The 20,911-nt window shown below is 36.7% G+C and overlaps 1 protein-coding gene across 1 annotated transcript in view; it reads right to left on the bottom strand.

Moving 5' to 3' along the window:
- LOC127858112 (uncharacterized) overlaps positions 1 to 20,911 on the bottom strand; it is a 40,564-nt gene that overhangs the window by 3,918 nt on the left and 15,735 nt on the right. The window contains exons 2-4 of the mRNA XM_052395009.1: positions 7,939 to 8,003; positions 7,507 to 7,604; positions 26 to 253 (exon numbers count right to left, since the gene is read on the bottom strand). Coding sequence (XP_052250969.1) covers positions 26 to 253; positions 7,507 to 7,604; positions 7,939 to 8,003 — 391 coding nt within the window. The remainder of the gene's footprint in view (positions 1 to 25; positions 254 to 7,506; positions 7,605 to 7,938; positions 8,004 to 20,911) is intronic.

The raw sequence follows: 20,911 nt of genomic DNA, 5'->3' as shown, positions 1-20,911 counted from the left end.
AAAAGCACGGTGCTGAAGTTCTTACGTGGTGGTCGATACGCGAACTCGTCCGTATGGTAAGGTATAACACCGGGCATGCTGACAGGTGCATTATAATCATGGGCGGAAGTAGAGTTCAGTGAATTGTGGGTATCGACACTGTACCGGGTCGTCTGCTGAATAGATTCCTCGTAAGATGGCGGTTTGTGACTGGGTTCAGTGTAGGCAGGCGGGCCTGTTGGTACGATGTGGACAGGGACGGTTCGAGTGCTTCCTGGAAGGGAATAAAACAACGTGCTTGTTGGAGTAAGATATTTTGATTGTTTTATGTTTGATAACACGATATATTTTATCATTCAATAAGAAACTGTCATTCGTTCCTTGTGAACGTCCAATATTCTAACATAAATACAATATATTCCGTATTGGATGGTAAGAGTTTAAACGATCATTTACGACTCAACTCCGAACGTATTCATCTCTCCGTACACGTGGTTAAATGATATGTGCCACATTAAAATATGCGTTAATAATTTCTTAATCAGTATTTCTAATTGAAATGTTAAATTATTGTTTAAAACAAACTGATATTCTGATGTTTTAAGACAATCGGTTATTAAAATTCCCTAAACACTATTGCTATAATTTCGGACAAAGCAGAAGGGCAAGTCTACGCGTAGAAATTCGCCCGGAGGTCAAATGTCAGCCATGTTAAAATTTGATTGCTTTGCGTGTGTTTGGGAGGGCCAATGTTCGATATTAATAAGCCAGATCTTTTGTACGATCATCGGATACCAATGTATCCAAAGGATTTATACAAATATGCCTCACAAAGCATAAGTCTTTAGGACACATAGATAAAGCAACTTTTTGCCATCCAAATTTAGTTTTATAACCGTAATTCGTATGTTTAGAAAAAAAAGAAATGTGGTTAATTATCAATACTCGCTGGTTACTGCGAGAAACTTCCGGTTAGGATATAAGCATTAGTGTTATGTTATGCAGTTGTGTAAAAAATATTCCTGTGTGTAAGTGTTTAATCTCACGTATATTTCTGTATTTCTCTGTATACACAAACCAGACATGTACCCATAGGGAAAAGATACCTCAAAACTCCACTATTCTTAGAAAAGACGTTTTGTGATCAAATTTGACCTTTGACTTTTTACAGCCAGTTTAAAGGCAGTTTCTGCCGTTAATTAAAAAAAAATATCATTTTCAATAAATGTTAATTTGATGCATATGCATGTGTTATTTTATTCATTAAACATTGTCATAAATAGGGCATTTTACTTTACAAATCATGGTTGTTGATGAAATTATTTGTAAATCTGATATTTGCATAATAATAATAAGTCATTTTTGACCGGAAAAGGAAGTGGAAATATGGAATGGATTGTGTGATTTTACACAGACGTAAAAGTCTTAACGCTTCGTCATTTAAAGCTAGCGTTGAAACTGTTTAATCAACATGGGGTTAACGGCTGATTAAATAACGCCGCGTTAGGGTTTTTAAGGGATGTAAAAGCTTAAAAGTAATGTTATATTAACGCTGCTTTTAGGAACATGGCACTGCTGTTTTAAAACCAATACTGTCACGGCTTAATATCGCTTGTCGTTATCCTAGAAGAGACAGATATTATATCCACCAACTTAATCTGTTTGTCCAGCCTTAGTAATTCTATCCAGTGGTAAAACATAAATGAAGGTGCAATGACATGTTAATAGATATGTAAAGATTGCATGCAATCTGACGCCTTGAAAACATGATCGAACATCGATTAATCCATAAATGGACCAAGGATAAAGCTTGATTGATTAACGACTGAATTTAACATCTTATCTTTAATATCAACTCAAATACATACTGTAAAATCATTAGGAACGTGCTCTGTGAAAAAAGAAGTTTAATGCATGTGCGTAAAGTGTCGACCCTGATTAGCCTGTGAAGTCCACACAGGCTTATCAGGGACGACACTTTCCGCTTTTATGCTTTTTTTCGTTTCAGGAAAGTCTCTTCATAGCAAAAATCTAGTTGAGGTGGAATGTGTCTTCCATGATAAGCCTGTGCGGACTGCATAGGCTAGTCTGGGACGACACTTTACACACATGCATTGATCGGTCAACCCGCGAAATCAATGAAAATAAGTGTCCAACGAATACTAATGATTTTACAGTTCGTGCGTAGAGGTGTCATTCACTTAGATGTAATTTAATCACAGTGTCCATATTAGGCTTATTAGCAAAGCTCCGAAGTTTGACCGTGCAACTAAATACAAATAATATCTCTGAAGAAAGATGTATATACAGCATTTTTTAGATTTCGGGTGTTAACACAAACATTGTTCCGATGTCAATAATGGACGTCCGATGGTTAACAGTTTCAAACAAAAAAACAGAGACGTGCATATTTATAGGTACTTCACGTTGATTAACATACGTGCGCTCTTAATGTTAACCCAAACAAGTACTTCTCGTTGATTAGCATACATGCGCTCTAAATGTTATCCCTAACAAGTACTTCTCGTTGATTAACATACATGTGCTCTAAATGATTACCCAAACAAGTACTTCTCGTTGATTAACATACGCTCTAAATGTTAACCCAAACACGTACTTTACGTTGATTAACATATATGCGCTATAAATGTTAACCCAAACACGTACTTTACCTTCATTAAAATATATGCGCTCTAAATGTTAACCCAAACAAGTACTTTACCTTCATTAACATACATGCGCTCTAAATGTTAACCAAACAAGTACTTCTTATTTATTAACATACATGCGCTCTAAATGTTAACCCAAACAAGTACTTCACCTTCATTAAGATACATGTGCACTAAAAGTTATCCCAAACAAGTACTTCATCTTCATAAAGATACATGCCTTTAAATGTTATCCCAAAGAAGTACTTCACCTTCATTAAGATACATGCGCTCTTAATGTTAAACAAAACAAGTACTTCACCTTCATTAAGATACATGCGCTCTAAATGTTAACCCAAACAAGTACTTCACCTTCATTAACATACATGCCTTTAAATGTTATCCCAAACAAGTACTTCACCTTCATTAAGATACATGCCTCTAAATGTTATCCCAAACAAGTACTTCACCTTCATTAACATACACGCGCTCTAAATGTTAACCAAAACAAGTACTTTACCTTCATTCAGATACATGCGCTCTAAATGTTAACTCAAACAAGTACTTCACCTTCATTAACATACATGCCTTTAAATGTTATCCCAAACAAGTACTTCACCTTCATTAAGATACATGCGCTCTAAATGTTAACCAAAACAAGTACTTCATCTTCATTAAGATACATGCCTTTAAATGTTATCCCAAACAAGTACTTCACCTTCATTAAGATACATGCGCTCTAAATGTTAACCAAAACAAGTACTTCACCTTCATTAAGATACATGCCTCTAAATGTTATCCCAAACAAGTACTTCACCTTCATTAACATACACGCGCTCTAAATGTTAACCAAAACAAGTACTTTACCTTCATTCAGATACATGCGCTCTAAATGTTAACCCAAACAAGTACTTCACCTTCATTAACATACATGCGCTCTAAATGTTATCCCAAATAAGTACTTCACCTTCATTCAGATACATGCGCTCTAAATGTTAACCCAAACAAGTACTTCACCTTCATTAACATACATGCGCTCTAAATGTTATCCCAAACAAGTACTTCACCTTCATTAAGACACATGCGCTCTAAATGTTAACCAAAACAAGTTCTTTACCTTCATTAAGATACATGCGCTCTAAATGTTATCCCAAACAAGTTCTTCACCTTCATTAAGCCTCTAAATGTTAAACAAAACAAGTACTTCACCTTCATTAAGATACATGCCTCTAAATGTTAACCCAAACAAGCACTTCACCTTCATTAACATACATACGCTCTAAATGTTATCCCAAACAAGTTCTTCACCTTCATTAAGCCTCTATATGTTAAACAAAACAAGTACTTCACCTTCATTAACATACATGCGCTCTAAATGTTATCCCAAACAAGTACTTCACCTTCATTAAGATACATGCCTCTAAATGTTAACCAAAACAAGTTCTTTACCTTTATTAAGCCTCTAAATGTTATCCCAAACAAGTACTTTGCCTTCATTAAGATACATGCCTCTAAATGTTAACCCAAACAAGTACTTCACCTTCATTAAGATACATACGCTCTAAATGTTATCCCAAACAAGTTCTTCACCTTCATTAAGCCTCTAAATGTTATCCCAAACAAGTACTTCACCTTCATTAAGATACATGCCTATAAATGTTAACCCAAACAAGCACTTCACCTTCATTAACATACATGCGCTCTAAATGTTATCCCAAACAAGTACTTCACCTTCATTAAGATACATGCGCTCTAAATGTTAACCAAAACAAGTACTTTATCTTCATTAAGATACATGTCTCTACATGTTATCCCAAACAAGTACTTCACCTTCATTAAGATACATGCCTCTAAATGTTAACCCAAACAAGTACTTCACCTTCATTAACATACATGCGCTCTAAATGTTAACCAAAACAAGTACTTCACCTTCATTAAGATACATGCCTCTAAATGTTATCCCAAACAAGTACTTTACCTTCATTAAGATACATGCGCTCTTAATGTTATCCCAAACAATTACTTCACCTTCATTAAGATACATGCCTCTAAATGTTAACCCAAACAAGTACTTCACCTTCATTAACATACATGCGCTCTAAATGTTATCCCAAACAAGTACTTTACCTTCATTAAGATACATGCGCTCTAAATGTTATCCCAAACAATTACTTCACCTTCATTAAGATACATGCGCTCTAAATGTTATCCCAAACAAGTACTTTACCTTCATTAAGATACATGCGCTCTAAATGTTATCCCAAACAATTACTTCACTTTCATTAAGATACATGCCTCTAAATGTTAACCCAAACAAGTACTTCATCTTCATTAACATACATGCCTCTAAATGTTAACCCAAACAAGTACTTTACCTTCATTAAGATACATGCGCTCTAAATGTTATCCCAAACAATTACTTCACCTTCATTAAGATACATGCGCTCTAAATGTTATCCCAAACAAGTACTTCATCTTCATTAAGATACATGCGCTCTAAATGTTATCCCAAACAATTACTTCACCTTCATTAAGATACATGCGCTCTAAATGTTAACCCAATAAGTACTTTACCTTCATTAAGATACATGCGCTCTAAATGTTATCCCAAACAAGTACTTTACCTTCATTAAGATACATGCCTCTAAATGTTAACCCAAACAAGTACTTCACCTTCATTAACATACATGCCTCTAAATGTTATCCCAAACAAGTACTTCACCTTCATTAAGATACATGCGCTCTAAATGTTATCCCAAACAAGTACTTTACCTTCATTAAGATACATGCGCTCTAAATGTTATCCCAAACAAGTACTTTACCTTCATTAAGATACATGCGCTCTAAATGTTATCCCAATAAGTACTTCACCTTCATTAAGATACATGCCTTTAAATGTTATCCCAAACAAGTACTTTACCTTCATTAACATACATGCCTCTAAATGTTATCCCAAACAAGTACTTCACCTTCATTAAGATACATGCGCTCTAAATGTTAAACAAAACAAGTACTTCACCTTCATTAAGATACATGCCTCTAAATGTTAACCCAAACAAGTACTTCACCTTCATTAACATACATGCGCTCTAAATGTTATCCCAAACAAGTACTTTACCTTCATTAAGATACATGCGCTCTAAATGTTATCCCAAACAATTACTTCACCTTCATTAAGATACATGCGCTCTAAATGTTATCCCAAACAAGTACTTTACCTTCATTAAGATACATGCGCTCTAAATGTTATCCCAAACAATTACTTCACCTTCATTAAGATACATGCGCTCTAAATGTTATCCCAAACAAGTACTTTACCTTCATTAAGATACATGCGCTCTAAATGTTATCCCAAACAATTACTTCACCTTCATTAAGATACATGCGCTCTAAATGTTATCCCAAACAAGTACTTCACCTTCATTAACATACATGCGCTCTAAATGTTATCCCAAACAAGTACTTCACTTTCATTAAGATACATGCCTCTAAATGTTAACCCAAACAAGTACTTCATCTTCATTAAGATACATGCGCTCTAAATGTTATCCCAAACAATTACTTCACCTTCATTAAGATACATGCGCTCTAAATGTTAACCCAATAAGTACTTTACCTACATTAAGATACATGCGCTCTAAATGTTATCCCAAACAAGTACTTCACCTTCATTAAGATACATGCGCTCTAAATGTTAACCCAAACAAGTACTTCACCTTCATTAACATACATGCGCTCTAAATGTTATCCCCAAACAAGTACTTTATCTTCATTAACATACATGCGCTCTAAATGTTATCCCAAACAAGTACTTCACCTTCATTAAGATACATGCCTCTAAATGTTAACCCAAACAAGTACTTCACCTTCATTAACATACATGCGCTCTAAATGTTAACCCAAACAAGTACGTCACCCTAGTGATCGATGTTATGGTCTGAGTTAAAGTTGTAAAAAAATATGAATCAACCACATATTTGCCTAAAAAGGAAACTTACATTATTTTTTTTTTATTGCAGCCAGGTACAAAAATATGGAACACTTGACTTGAGTGAGCAGAACCCGATAAAAGTGTCATTAAGCGCTGGGCAGAAAATGGTTCGCCAGAAATAGAAAGTTGCTTAAACTGCCCAATGAGCCACGTGGAAGCAATACTGTGTGCCTTTACAATAAGCGTGATATACTGTATTCATGATACGATGAATGACCACTGATCAATGTTTGAACTTCGCGTCGGTTACAAAAGTACACACGAAGCTCTTCAACAATTCAATTTTGTTTCCCTGTCTGTATTCGAAGGTTGATGACATAACTCCCTAAGACCAGGTACCAAGTATTCAACGCTTATATGTGAATGTATGTCACATAAATTAGTCTTTTACGAACAAATGTACACATAGCGTGGGTCATTTATAAATCGGATTTTCAACAAATGAACCGCTTTTAAAGTGTACCAATATATGGAGTCATGAATCAAAGCTTATGTGGCGTCTCATCTGGGTCTACGCTGTTTGCCAAAGCCTTTTTTCTAGACGCTATGCATAAATGGGTTAAAGCCAAGAACAAGGACAACAAACTATGACCGAGGGATAAAGAACAGACTTAGACACAAGAATACAGAATAAACGTTGACCGAACAATCGAAAAAAGACTTAGACTAAGGAATAAGAATATACTTATAACCAATAAAACTGATTTCAATATACATTAGTATACATGTTGTTAATAAACTATTGTTGAAAATGATTAAAAATAACGATGAAATACATTGTAAATTCCACATATTTAACATATGTGATTTAAAAAAACAACATTTATCATATACAATGAATTCGTTGATACACTTGGTAAAAATAGCCGTGGTTGTGCACGGACTTACGTCGTCTACGTCTCACTCTGTTCCGCTCCTTGGCCCTGTGCTTGATGTACAGCACCAGTAACACGATGATCACCACCAGGAACAGGCCCAGCACAAACCTGGAAACAGATCAAAGATCAATCAATCAATTCGGTCGGTCGGTAAGTCAGAAATTCGGTTTGTTTGTTTGTCGGTCGGTCAATCGGTCATTCACTAAGTCGGGTGGTTGGTTTGTCAGTCGGTCAGCCGGACGGTTGATTGTTTGGTTGGTAGTTCGATCTGTAAATCAGCCAGTCAGTCATTTCACTGGTTGGGTTGTCAGTCAATTGGTCAGTCAGTCAGCTTGTAAATTGGTCGGCCTGTCAGTTGTATTCAATGTATTTAAGTTTGATTTTGACATGATTTTGCAAGAAAACGTATCTTATAAAGAGAATGATATGTTCAAGCACGTACCAGATGTACCAGAGCGTGTACCAGCATTTCGAGTCCCCTGCATTGTCCTCACATGCTTTACACACCTGAAACACACGAGAATAAGCTTTGAAGGCGCAAATTGAGCCTTGTTCTGAGAAAACTGGGCTTAAAGTGTCGTCCCAGATTGCGGAATGCACAGGCTAATCAGGGACGACACGTTCCGCTTTTATGACATTTTTCATTTAAATAAAGTTTCTTTTAAGCAAAAATTCTCAGAACAAGGCACATATAATTGAGAAGTTGTTCCAGGTATCAGTTGTATCAGCCCACTTCTATAGGCCGTTTATTTGATAGCTAATTCTGTTATACAATCCGTGTTACAAAAAATAATCGCTTGTATAATCCTGACGCACGACAGAGTAGGGCATAAATGTCATATCCAATTTAACAGACAATTACACTAATTTCACCGTTCGCATTAAGGACCATGCAGTATTGATTTCGAAATAGCTAGAACTATTTTTGTAAACGAATATAAATTGAAAAGTTTAATAGCTGACGCATGACAGAATAGGGCATAAATGTCATATCCAATTTAACAGACAATTACACCAATTTTCGGTCGCATTTAGGACCATGCAGTATTGATTTCGAAATAGCTATAAACACTTTCCACTTTTATGGTATTTTTCGTTTAAATGAAGTCCCTTCTTACCGAAAATCTTGTTTAGGCGGAAAGTGTCGTCCCTGATTAGCCTGTGCGGACTGCACAGGCTAATCTGGGACGACACTTTACACACATTCATCATGCCCAGTTTTCTCAGAACGCGACTCATATTATGCAATGATGCAATACATTTTAATAAATGTTACCGAAAGCTTAAATACCCACTTTTGTCTACAGTTTAATTATAACTGTCAGGCGACTCCATACATTTATATCGTACGGTTTTACGCCGACATTACATTTATATCGTACGGTTTTACGCCGACATTACATTTATATCGTACGGTTTTACGCCGACATTACATTTATATCGTACGGTTTGACGCCGACATTACATTTATATCGTACGGTTTTACGCCGACATTACATTTATATCGTACGTTTTTACGCCGACATTACATTTATATCGTGCGGTTTTACGCCGACATTACATTTATATCGTACGGTTTTACGCCGACATTACATCTATATCGTACGGTTTTACGCCGACATTACATTTATATCGGATACCTAAGTTCAACGGACTCATAAATATCTTATCGCCGGTATCGGAAATCCATTCTTTAACACTGCGGGGAATCACGTGATCACAAAAGTACATCGTACGCACAAAATGGCAAGATGGGCATGAAGGATTTCTTTGTCTATTAATTATTGTAGTAAAATTAAAAGAATACTAGCGTCATAAATAAAGTTATTGGCTGATCGCAGTGTTATTACAATTTTTATTATGATAAACATCGCATTAAAAGTAAAATTAGAAGCAGTTCAGATTATGTACTCAAAACCGTTCAGACGATGTACTCAAATAAAAAAGGTTCAGACGATGTACGCTTTTCCAAATTCCTCGCCACAGACCTCAAAAAGCTTAAACAACATGCAAAAACTTGTACGAAATATTCTAAGCATGTTAGATCTATCAAGCAAAAAATGTTGTATTTATTTAGTTGTTTGTCGTCTTGAATAGCAAACACGTCAAAATAAAGTATGTTCAGACGATGTACAATTTTCATTGTTTATTGTTTATTGAGAAAACTACAGAAATCAAAGAAAAACGACAATTACCAGAGTACATAAGGCGACTAAGCGGGTACTCTGCGCATAGTTATAATTTATTTTGATATTATAAAATATGAGAATACCTTGATTTTCGTCATTAAGCGAGGGCTTTTTCCGCCATTTTGTGCGTACGATGTACTTTTGTGATCACGTGATTCCCCGCAGTGTTTAATCGAATCAAATTTAGAACAATCAGTATCGAACTACTGTCCGTGTTTAATATCTCATGTCAATGTAAATTCCGCCTCCCGGTCGCGTGACACAGACCTTATCCAATAACAGACGGTCGTGTCCGTGACCTTGTTAAGGCTGGCATGAAGCGATTCCCTGTACGTCAATCATCGGCGTACTTTTGAAATGAACGGTAAAAAATACAGTTGCACTATAATATGATAGTTAATATCTCGTTGCATTTAACTGTTTGTCAATCGCTCTACATATGAGTTATATGTACAGTATTTTAAATTCAATTCCCGAACTGAACCAATTCTTGCGTTTTTTTCTTTGCATGGTGATTGTTGGAGTCTCGTTCGGTGAAAACAGGACTTAATGCATAACATGTGCGTTAAGTGCTTTCCCATATTAGCCTGCACAGACTTCACGACGCTTAACGCAAATGCAATAAGCCCAGTTTTTTTCTAAAACGCAGTCTATAAGAACGCTTGTCGGACCGTATTTGGTACAAAAACGAATATGGTACATTTGTACCATATTCGGCCGAATATGGTACAAATGTACCATACTCGGACCGAAGATGGTACAATTTTCGACCGAATATGGTACAAACATTGTACCATATTCGGTTGGAATAAGTTTTTCTATGCTCGCCAAAACGTATTTGGTACATACCAAAAAAACTCATAAAAATGAAAATGGCCTACGTATATGGTACATAAATTATGTATTTCTTAATAAATGAAATAGTCTGCCGATGTGTAAACTTTTTTTCAAACTCAAATACATTGTATTAACCTAATATTGGAAGTGACAAAAGTATCATCATCATCATCATCATCATCATCATCATCATCATCATCATCGTCGTCGTCGTCGTCGTCGTCGTCGTCGTAACTAGCAGTAACAGAAACAGCTAACCTAACCACACTTTACATGGATTTTGCTGGTTGTGTAACTGTTTCGCCGGCTAGCTCAGTCGGTTGCGCGTCAGATTGGCACGCAGGCGGCCTGGGTTCGATTCCCGGGCTGGCCAGATACTTTCGTGGAGATCATTAATAGCAATTTTCAAATTTTTAAAACTTTTTTTTTCGAAAGTGTATTTTCACCAAAATCCGATTTAAGAGATTTTGAGCTCTTTTAAATGAATATATCTCTCCAAAAATAAGGATGTTTGACTGGCTGCTTTAGACAGGTGTGACTGTATTCCTAAACATTACTTTGTAAAGTTGATTTGTCGTTCCGACGTCATATTGCTGAGAAGCCGACAAAGCTTTGAAGTTTCCGATTTTTTCTTTGATAACGTGCCGCTTTAAAAAGGCGGGAATTTTGCACACGAGTCTTACTCAGAAGTCAGTAACCATATTTGACTTGGCGGTCGGCAAGAAAAGTTGTGATTTTCGACTAGAAAGAATTGAAATCCAAACTTTCTTCAAACTTCAAAAGAATTCTTGACAGTAAGTACTGTACATAATTTTAATTTTCAGTTGTCTTAATATGCATTGATGTTTTAACATGCATTGATTTTTATGTTTTATGCCCCCCCCCTCAGAGTGCATTTGCGGTTGTCCGTCCGTCTATCCAATTGTCCGTGGCATTCCTTCCGGGTGCGTAACTCCTAAACTGCTAAAATATTTAAGCTACAGTCATTTTTTCGAAAGTGTATTTTCCACCAAAATCAGATCGAGCTCCTGTAATCTGTAGATTTGAACATTTTAAATTTTATGGAGTTTATAGGTCTTTGACCTTCGAACCCTGCCTAGTCGTGACTTCTGGTGAGCGACCTAGGCCCCCAGGGCCCCTTCTTTATATCCCTTCCATCCACGTAGCATTGGTTTCTACAGACCGTTTGTCCGTTGACCGCCATAAGTTTGCCCGCTATTTTTCCCCTGAATTTGAATTCGGTTGGATTTCAATGAAACTTTACATGAAGTACTTGCTACTTTCATTGCGCATATTGCCCGGAAGTTCGGATTGTAAATTTTAGCGGAGCTATCAGACGAGTGATTTTAGCTCAGCTCATGTCGTGAGACATTCGTTTTCGACACGCGGTGTTCAATACAAGCTCTATTAACTAATGAAGTATAAATGTATAATAACTTATTATATTATTTCAGATGAAGGAAGCAATTAGGAGAAAAAGGAAGCAATTAGGGTGCTTGCCCAGGTCGAAGTACGACATTATTGTCAGATGTTTAAACGGATCGTTCGATGTCCCTGTGAAGAAACGGACACCTGAAGAGAATAATTGTTTGGCCATGATTAGAAAACGTAAGGACTTCGAGCTTGGTGACCGGGGTTCTTTATTGTGTGGCGGAAAGCAAGTCCTTGTGAAAGAAGATCTTCCTAGATTTGTTGAGAAGATGTTCATGGAAAACAAAGGATGTGGAGCAAGGGTTATTTACAACAAACTGAAAGTAAATTACACGGGGTTCTCGGAACAAGCTATCCTTGAAATACTGTACAATAGCAAGTATTACCATGAGAAGTATCCGAGATTTACAAACAAGCCAAAGCCAAAGACAATTACAGAAGAGGAACCAGGCAAAAGATGGCAGATTGACATAATTAACATGAAAAATCAAAGTGTTAGCTACAAGGGGTCCACATACAGTTATATTCTACAAGTCGTGGACGTTTATTCTAGGTACGTTATGCCAAAACCCCTGAAAACGAAGAGTTCGCGTGAAGTTGCAAAGGCATTAGAGGACGTGTTGATGGTTAACCTTGCCCCTGACATCATCCAATGTGACAACGGACTGGAATTTAAAGGCCCTAGTATGAAACTTTTGTTGAACAAGTACAACATCAAAATGATCAATAGTAGGCCGTATCATCCTCAATCACAGGGCAAGTGTGAAAGGTCAAACAGTGTTATAAAGGCCAAGATTCTATTTGCAACAAAAAGTAAACGTGGATTTAACTGGGTCGAAGGGCTTCAAGATTTAGCCTATGCCATAAACACAAGTTTCAAACGAGTTCTTGGGGGTCTCACGCCCTTTGAAGCCTACTACGGAAGAAGTCATGTTTTTACCAAAGAACGTCATAGTTCTCGTGAAATAAAGAAAACCATACGGCGAGCAAATAAAAAGGCTTACAGGTCGCTGTTGAAAAACGCAACTTCCCCAAGCAAGTACAAAGTAGGAGAGACAGTATTAATTCGCTATCCCTTTCGAAAATCCAGGGTGCCAACCAAAAGATATGTTATCGAAGGCAAGGTAGAAAAAGTAAAACGAAATGGTGTTTATATCGTGTCATTTCAAGTACCGAACAAACCCGAACTTGGATTCGTAAGCAAATCGGTTGGGGTCGAAAACATGACTAGCCTAACTGTTGCGTTAGAGAAACAACGAAAAATTAAAAAACATTCATTAAAACAGAACCGCTCAGAGAAACAAAATCACAGAACTAAGTACTATCATGTTTTAACACACCATGAAAATCTGCAGTTGTTGGATGGGGTGAATATTGCCATGGACCCAAATCCGGATGGAAATTGTCAATTTGCTGCTATATCGCATCAACTTGGTAAAATAGGTATATACAAAGACGTAGATGCTTTACGTAAGGAAGCAGTCCATCACATTGTAGAAAACAGATATTTCTATGAAACTTTTGTCTATGATGAAACATTTGATGAATACGTTAAGAATATGTCTAAGAATGGGACATACGGCGACAACCTCACGCTCATTGCACTTATGAGAGAATATAATTTGCAGTGCCTGGTAGTTTCTACCCGAGGACTAGAACACTCATCAATTGTGTCAGCAGATGGAAAGTTCGATGGTGATGTTGGAACAATTGCATTGGGGTATTTCCCAGAAGGATTTGGCATGCATTACGTTAGTATCCGTATCAATCAACGCGTGTACAAGGACATAATATCACGCTTAGAACAGTCGTATGACAACGGTGACTCTGGCGACAGCGCTGCGTCTGGCGACAACGCTGCGTCAGGCGACAACGCTGCGTCTGGCGACAACGGTGACTCTGGCGACAACGGTGACTCCGGCGACACCGCTGCGTCTGGCGACAACACTGCATCTGGCGACAACGCTGCGTCTGGCGACAACGGTGACTCTTGCGACAACGGTGACTCCGGCGACAACGGTGACTCCAGCGACAACGGTGACTCCGGCGACAACGGTGACTCCGGCGACAACGCTGCGTCTGGCGACAACGGTGACTCCGGCGACAACGCTGCGTCTGGCGACAACACTGCATCTGGCGACAACGCTGCGTCTGGCGACAACGGTGACTCTTGCGACAACGGTGACTCCGGCGACAACGGTGACTCCAGCGACAACGGTGACTCCGGCGACAACGGTGACTCCGGCGACAACGCTGCGTCTGGCGACAACGGTGACTCCGGCGACAACGGTGACTCTGGCGACAACGGTGACGTCTCTGTGTGTTCAGCCCTGAAAGAGCTTCAAGATATGATAAACAATAGGAGGGCACAGAAGCGAACGACTTTTCCATTTCTGATGTTACCACTTCACATTCAAGTTGAAATTTTTAAGTTCTGCATACAATCAAACCCGTCAATCCAGTTTGTGTTGGCGAAGGTCGGCAAACCCTTTAGAGATTTAATAAGGTCAATGAGTTTGCAAACACCTAGAATTTACATTCGGCCGGATATTGGACTAGATACTAGTAACAGAAATCCTGTTAGCGTTCGTTTCCTATTAACAAGAGCGGGCAGAAACAGCGGTCTTATTTCGGCAATAAAAGAAATCATCAAGGGGCCAAAATGGGCAAACGCATGGCTGCGTTTGCGTGTTAGTGGAATCGGTTGGTATGATATCATAGATGTCATGTACAGACATTACAGGTGAAATATACATGTATATCGGTGTTTGGAAACCTGTTATGTTATTTTTGTGATTGATGATTATGTTCTTCTACCGGAAATTTGTTGTCATTTGCTCATTTACTGGTAACTTTTTACGAAGCACATTTGGGATATTTTGGCTGCTACTAAAATGAATGTATATATGTATATTATGTCTTGTCAAAATGCTACAGTTGGATTAAAATTTAAATGCTGTTCTATGTTCTTCAATATTACTTTGAAAAATCCTGTCAGTATACCAATAAATGAAAAAAGTACAAGTTTGTTGAATCTCTTGAATGAAACAAATTATAAAATACAAAATGTAAAATGATTATGTGATGATGATGATGACAAAACATTTGTGATGATGATGATGGTAAAAACATTGTGATGATGATGGTGGTGGTGATGATGATGACAGTGGTTATGATGATTGGGGTTTGATGATTGTGGTGATGATGATGATGATGATGATAATGATGATGATGATGATGATAACAAACGTTTTGGGATGATGATGACAGCGATGTTTATCGGACGATGATGATGGTTATAATGATGATGATAAGTTTTTAGATGATGATGACGGCGATGTTTATCGGCCGACGATGATGATAATGATGATGATGATAACAAAATATTTGTGATGATGATGATGGCGATGTTTATTTGCCGATGATGATGATGATATTCTCATCGTCGTCATCATCATCACAACATCCTCATTATCGACCGAAAACATCGCTGTCATTATCATCACAAAAAAAACTTTTGTGATCACCATTACGATCATGATAATGGATATGATGATGTTGGTTTTGATGGTGATGATGATGGTGGTGTTGGTAAAGATAACAACGATGATGATCATTGGGGTGTTGATAATTGATGTGATGATGATGATGATGATGATGATGATGATGATGATGATGATGATGAGATAACGATGATGATGATGATGATGATGATGATGAGATAACGATGATGATGATGATGATGATTACGATGATGAGTGTGTATCATATTCGGAACGAATGTGGTACATTTTTCATCCGAATATGGTACAAGTTTGTACCATATTCGGTCAGGCATTTTACCCCAAAACTGCAGATACGTATATGGTACAATTAGACAGTTGTACCATATTCGGCCGAATATGGTACAAACTTGTACATATTCGTTTTTGTACCAAATACGGTCCGACAAACGCTACTGTTAGGAGCGAACTAGTGACCTATACAAAGCTGACACCATATCGCTTCTACCACTCTAGCTGTGGTATTTATTGCTCTTGGAACAACGTTTTGCCTTCTTTAAGTATCCAAATTACAACAGGTATCAGATGGGAAGTTTTTTCTATATTTTGTCCAACACTGTACAGACATATGTAACAAGAGAGTTTAGTTAATTGACTATCTGAAATAATTAACCAATTTATGTCTAGTGGACTCTCCCATCCTTCTAAATTGGATCAATATATTTCCAAAATTAGGGATGTCTAGTATATTTATTTCTATATTAAGAATATTTCTTACAAAGATTCCTTTCAGCAAACAGCGCCGACCCGTATGAGACGCCGCATTATGCGGCGTCTCATCTGGGTCTACGCTGTTTGCAATGTCCTTTTTTTCAGAACGCTAGGCATGAATGGGTTAATTTGAGTCGTTGTTACATATAACCATGAACATTATATTGTCTGTTTTCTAATAAATAAAATCATTGGCTATTAAATTAGTCAATAAGGGCAGTTCAACAGAGATACATATGGGTCGCGCTCTGTGAAAAGGGGATAAATGCATGTGCGTAGAGTTTCGTCCCTGATTAGCCTGTCTCAATATATATATTACACCTCAGAGGTATTGGTCCTTCTATATCTATATGGCCGGTTTCAGTCTGTAAAATGCGATAGAGGAACCTAATAGTATATGGACCGGTCACTATTTTTGTATATGGACCGTTCGGGGTTACACACAACTAAATTTGCACTGTTTTTCTGTAAAATGACGTCATTTTTTTTTAACGAAAAGACGTCATTATTCCTGAGAAATTCTTCATTGTATCTCTTTTAAACAATAAACAATCGTACAACACTGTACAACGGTAAAGGGGAAACTCTTCGGTGTAATATAAGAAATAGTAAACTCCACTTCGGTCCCAATGGCATTATAGTGACCAGACAGGCAGTCACAAACTGTATATGGACAGTATACGGCTTCGGTCCATATACGGTTTGTGGCTGACTGGCTGGTCACTATAATGCCATAGGGACCTCAGTGGAGTTTACTATTTCTTATATATATATATATATATATATATATATACGAGCTCCCTAGGCATTTGGTAACAGAGCAGGAGATATACTGATGAAAAATGTTTTATTTTTATTCTATGCTTATACAGTCTTATAATGTTCAAGTGCGAAAACAGGTTAAACTGAAGTTTTAGCGGAAATGCCCGCTTATAGTTTGATTTAATGCGTTAAGATACATATCCATCAAAACGCCAATTTTGCAATTCATGTTATAATTATATCTTCTACATATATTTTTCGTAATTTTTTAAAATGAACATATATGCTGCTAGTGTGAAAGTTTTAAAGCCGACACTGGAAAAATGTAAGTTCATAAAGTTCTAGGAGAACTAACTCGACCAATGCGATTAGTCTGTTTATTTTGGCATGAAAACGGTTGAATAAGTATTCAGTCAATACAGTGAAACGGTCTGTTATTTTAGAACCTCGGTGATAAGTTTCTTGCAGCAAGTTCAAAATGTTATGTTTATCTTGGCAAAACCGAAATATGAAATGACGAATTCCTTACAGCGGTGATGTGGCCATGGTGATATTTAATTCATTCAGACCATCGAACTCTCGTAGGAGCCACTTAAACGCTTGTATTTTAATAGTAATGTCCATATTGATACAATTAATGTAGGAACCATTACAACGCATTTTTTATTAATAGTAATATGTCTATATTTTGAGACCATGTTACCACAAAAGCAAACAATGTAAAAGGTTTAATAGTTGTATTGTACAATTGGACCGCGTTATATTCTTTTGTGTTTGACCTACTGACCAGCTCACCTACATTCAGCTTTTCAAGAAAAATGTTTGCGTTTTAAAAATTTAATGCTAATAAAATATGTGAGAAGTTTTCACCCTGGCTAATTATCTATTGTTGTAAATGCATGCATGTTAACCCATTTATGCCCAGTGGACTCTCCCATCCTTCTAAATTGGATCAATTTATTTCCAAAATTAGGGGTGTCAAGTATATTTATTTCTATATTTAGAATATTCCATAAAGAAATTCATTTAAGCAAACAGCGCAGACCCAGATGAGACGCCGCATTATGCGGCGTCTCATCTGGGTCTACGCTGTTTGCAATGTCCTTTTTTCAGGACGCTAGGCATGAATGGGTTAAATTTACAAGTGATGCAAGACAAGCAAACCGGAATAAATAAAAACGAATAAACATACGTGGAGACTAGTTAATAAAACAATCGGTTTCGTCGGCATTTTCCAATGCGGTGACTTGTTATCACTTTGCTTTGGTATATGTCCTGAATTAAACAGATTACATAAACAATCAGTGCATTTTGTTTGGGAGGAACCATACGTGAAATATAGTCCATTCACATTTTCAATTGTTAAGGTAAAACACATCGGTGTGTGTGTGTGTGGGGGGGGGGGGGTGATTAACTACAACTACACAATAAAAACAGCGGTATTCAATACTCAATGATAAATTACAATCCGACCGAACGATTCTTGTGAACACAACTATTTGGGATCGGAACATGGCATTACTTACAAATTGTTAATATTGCAGTGTAAAATATTGGCATTCACAAAAACAACATTGTGATAAAGTAGTTCTCTTATCCACATAGGATTAAATTGCTAAACGTAAGCTATTGAACACGTTATCACGAATGTCATTTGAGCTTGTTTTTCAAACATACAAATACGTTACCGTTCAACCTTTGGCATCAATCTAAGTTTACTAATCTAGTTATTTGAACATTATTGAGTACCCTCGTGTTAAGTAGATCATAATGTTCATGTTTTAAGAAAATGCGATAAGTTAATATTTACTTTTGTCGATGCTATATTAGAACTTAAATGGATACTATTGAGATTCTTGCTGTGGTATATTTAGTACTAGGCGTTTGACCCTACCACGTCCACTGCAATAATGAAAACTATCCTTTATTTAAGTTCCATGTTTACTTAGTTAATAAAAAATGCCTTGTGTTACAAAAATCCGACTGCAATTGCGTTTCAATTAACCCATTTATGCCTAGCGTCTAGAAAAAAAGGCCTTGGCCAACAGCGCTGTTTTCTTAAATGAATTTCTGTAAGAAATACTCTAAATATAGAAATAAACATACTAGATATCCCTAATTGTGGAAATAAATTGATCCAATTTAGAAGGATGGGAGAGTCCGCTAGGCATACATTGGTTAATACAAGAAGACACACGTATTGGGTTCAAAGTACCTTCAGTGGCAAGAAAGTGATTTTTTCAACTGACTTCTACGCACATGGCAATGCAATACAAATTAGTTTTCAATTTCTCCCGTATTTGCATTTAGTGTATTCACGCTAATTATAATATACACTATTATTACAAACTGGGACTGGTAATGAAATAAGGCCACTGTTATTTATTTTTTGTTCATATTAAAATAACGGACGCAAGAAACACGCGCTAGATTTTCTAAAAAATAAAAGTATTGAATAATTTTGCAACTGATTTCTAAACCATTTATTCAGTAAATGTTTAGTTTACATCGCCAGCCGCATTCATTTTTTACGGCATTGTTTGCTATATAAGAGAACGGCAAGCAGGTTTAATTTCACTGCATATTTTATAGGCCTATGTTTCAGCTATTTTTCCTTTTAAACTTGTCAACTTTTATTCCCGTTTCAGCGTTAACATTATTTACAAAACAAATTATGCGTTTGATTAAATAAAATCACAACTATTGGAGATATATTTTAAAAATTAAAATAAAACACTGATACTCGTTTTGAGGAAGCACTGTGCAGTGAATGTTAAAGGCATAAATGCACCTCCATGCAATCAGATATAGGGCAAAGAAACTCAAGATTTTAAATATACTAGTATCTAGATTATAACACATGTAGGTATCTTATGAAGTAAAAGCTGGACGGGATATCTTTTAAGTATGAAATCTGCATACCTCTTTTTAACGTGTGTTTGTTTCCATGACAATATTCGCTTAATATTATTTTGAAATTTATCCAGTCACTGTACCTAGTTTACAGACGTCCACACTTCTTTTGAACAGGCCTGGCGAAAATTTTGGTTTAAAATAATACAAGTGTTTGTCATGACAAAATAACGAAACAGAGAAAATATTATACATTTCACCTACTACTTCTTCAGTCCATAATTAGATACGATGGAAAACCGAAGTTATTTTCATTATTGTATTGTCTTATTTAAACTTTATGCCTGTGGTTTACATTATCTTGCTTAAACCATTCATGACTAGCGTCTAGAAAAAAGGTGCGGCGTCTCATCTGGGTCTGCGCTGTCTGCTTGAAGGAATTTCTGTAAGAAATATTCTAAATATAGAAATAAGTATACTAGACATCCCTAATTTTGGAAATAAATTGATCCAATTTAGAAGGATGGGAGAGTCCACTAGGCGCTAATGGGTTAAACGTAAAAGCAAGTCCGACTCGACCACGTATTTTATAAGTTCCAGCTATTATACTTTTCAATTAACCCTTTGCATACTGGGAAATTTGTCGTCTGCTAAAATGTCGTTTGCTGAATTTCTAAAATTAGCATTTTCTTCATTTTTTTTTCAAAGAATACTATCAGAATAACAAACAGTTTGGATCCAGATGAGACGCCACGTTTTGTGGCGTCTCATCTGGATCCAAACTGTTTGCAAAGGCCTTTAAAATTCGGTTCCCGCACTGAAAGGGTTAAAATGAGTTCATTCACAATTGTTCTAACTATTTCGAAATCAATATTGCAAGATCGTTAATGCGACGGATGAAACATGTTGTCGTAGGTGTCTGTTAAATTTAATTTGACATCTATGCTGGAAGGGGTATTTTTTAGAAAGTGAATATACCCATTTGTGTCTACTGTTTCATGATAAGTATGGCGACGACCATGCATTTATATCGTATACCCAAGTGTTACGTCCCCGCATCACATTTATA

Source organism: Dreissena polymorpha, chromosome 14 (genome assembly GCF_020536995.1).
Source record: "Dreissena polymorpha isolate Duluth1 chromosome 14, UMN_Dpol_1.0, whole genome shotgun sequence".
Classification (NCBI taxonomy): Eukaryota; Metazoa; Mollusca; class Bivalvia; order Myida; family Dreissenidae; genus Dreissena; species Dreissena polymorpha.
The sequence above is the reverse complement of the archived record's forward strand: the minus strand, read 5'-3'. Positions and strand labels throughout refer to the sequence as shown.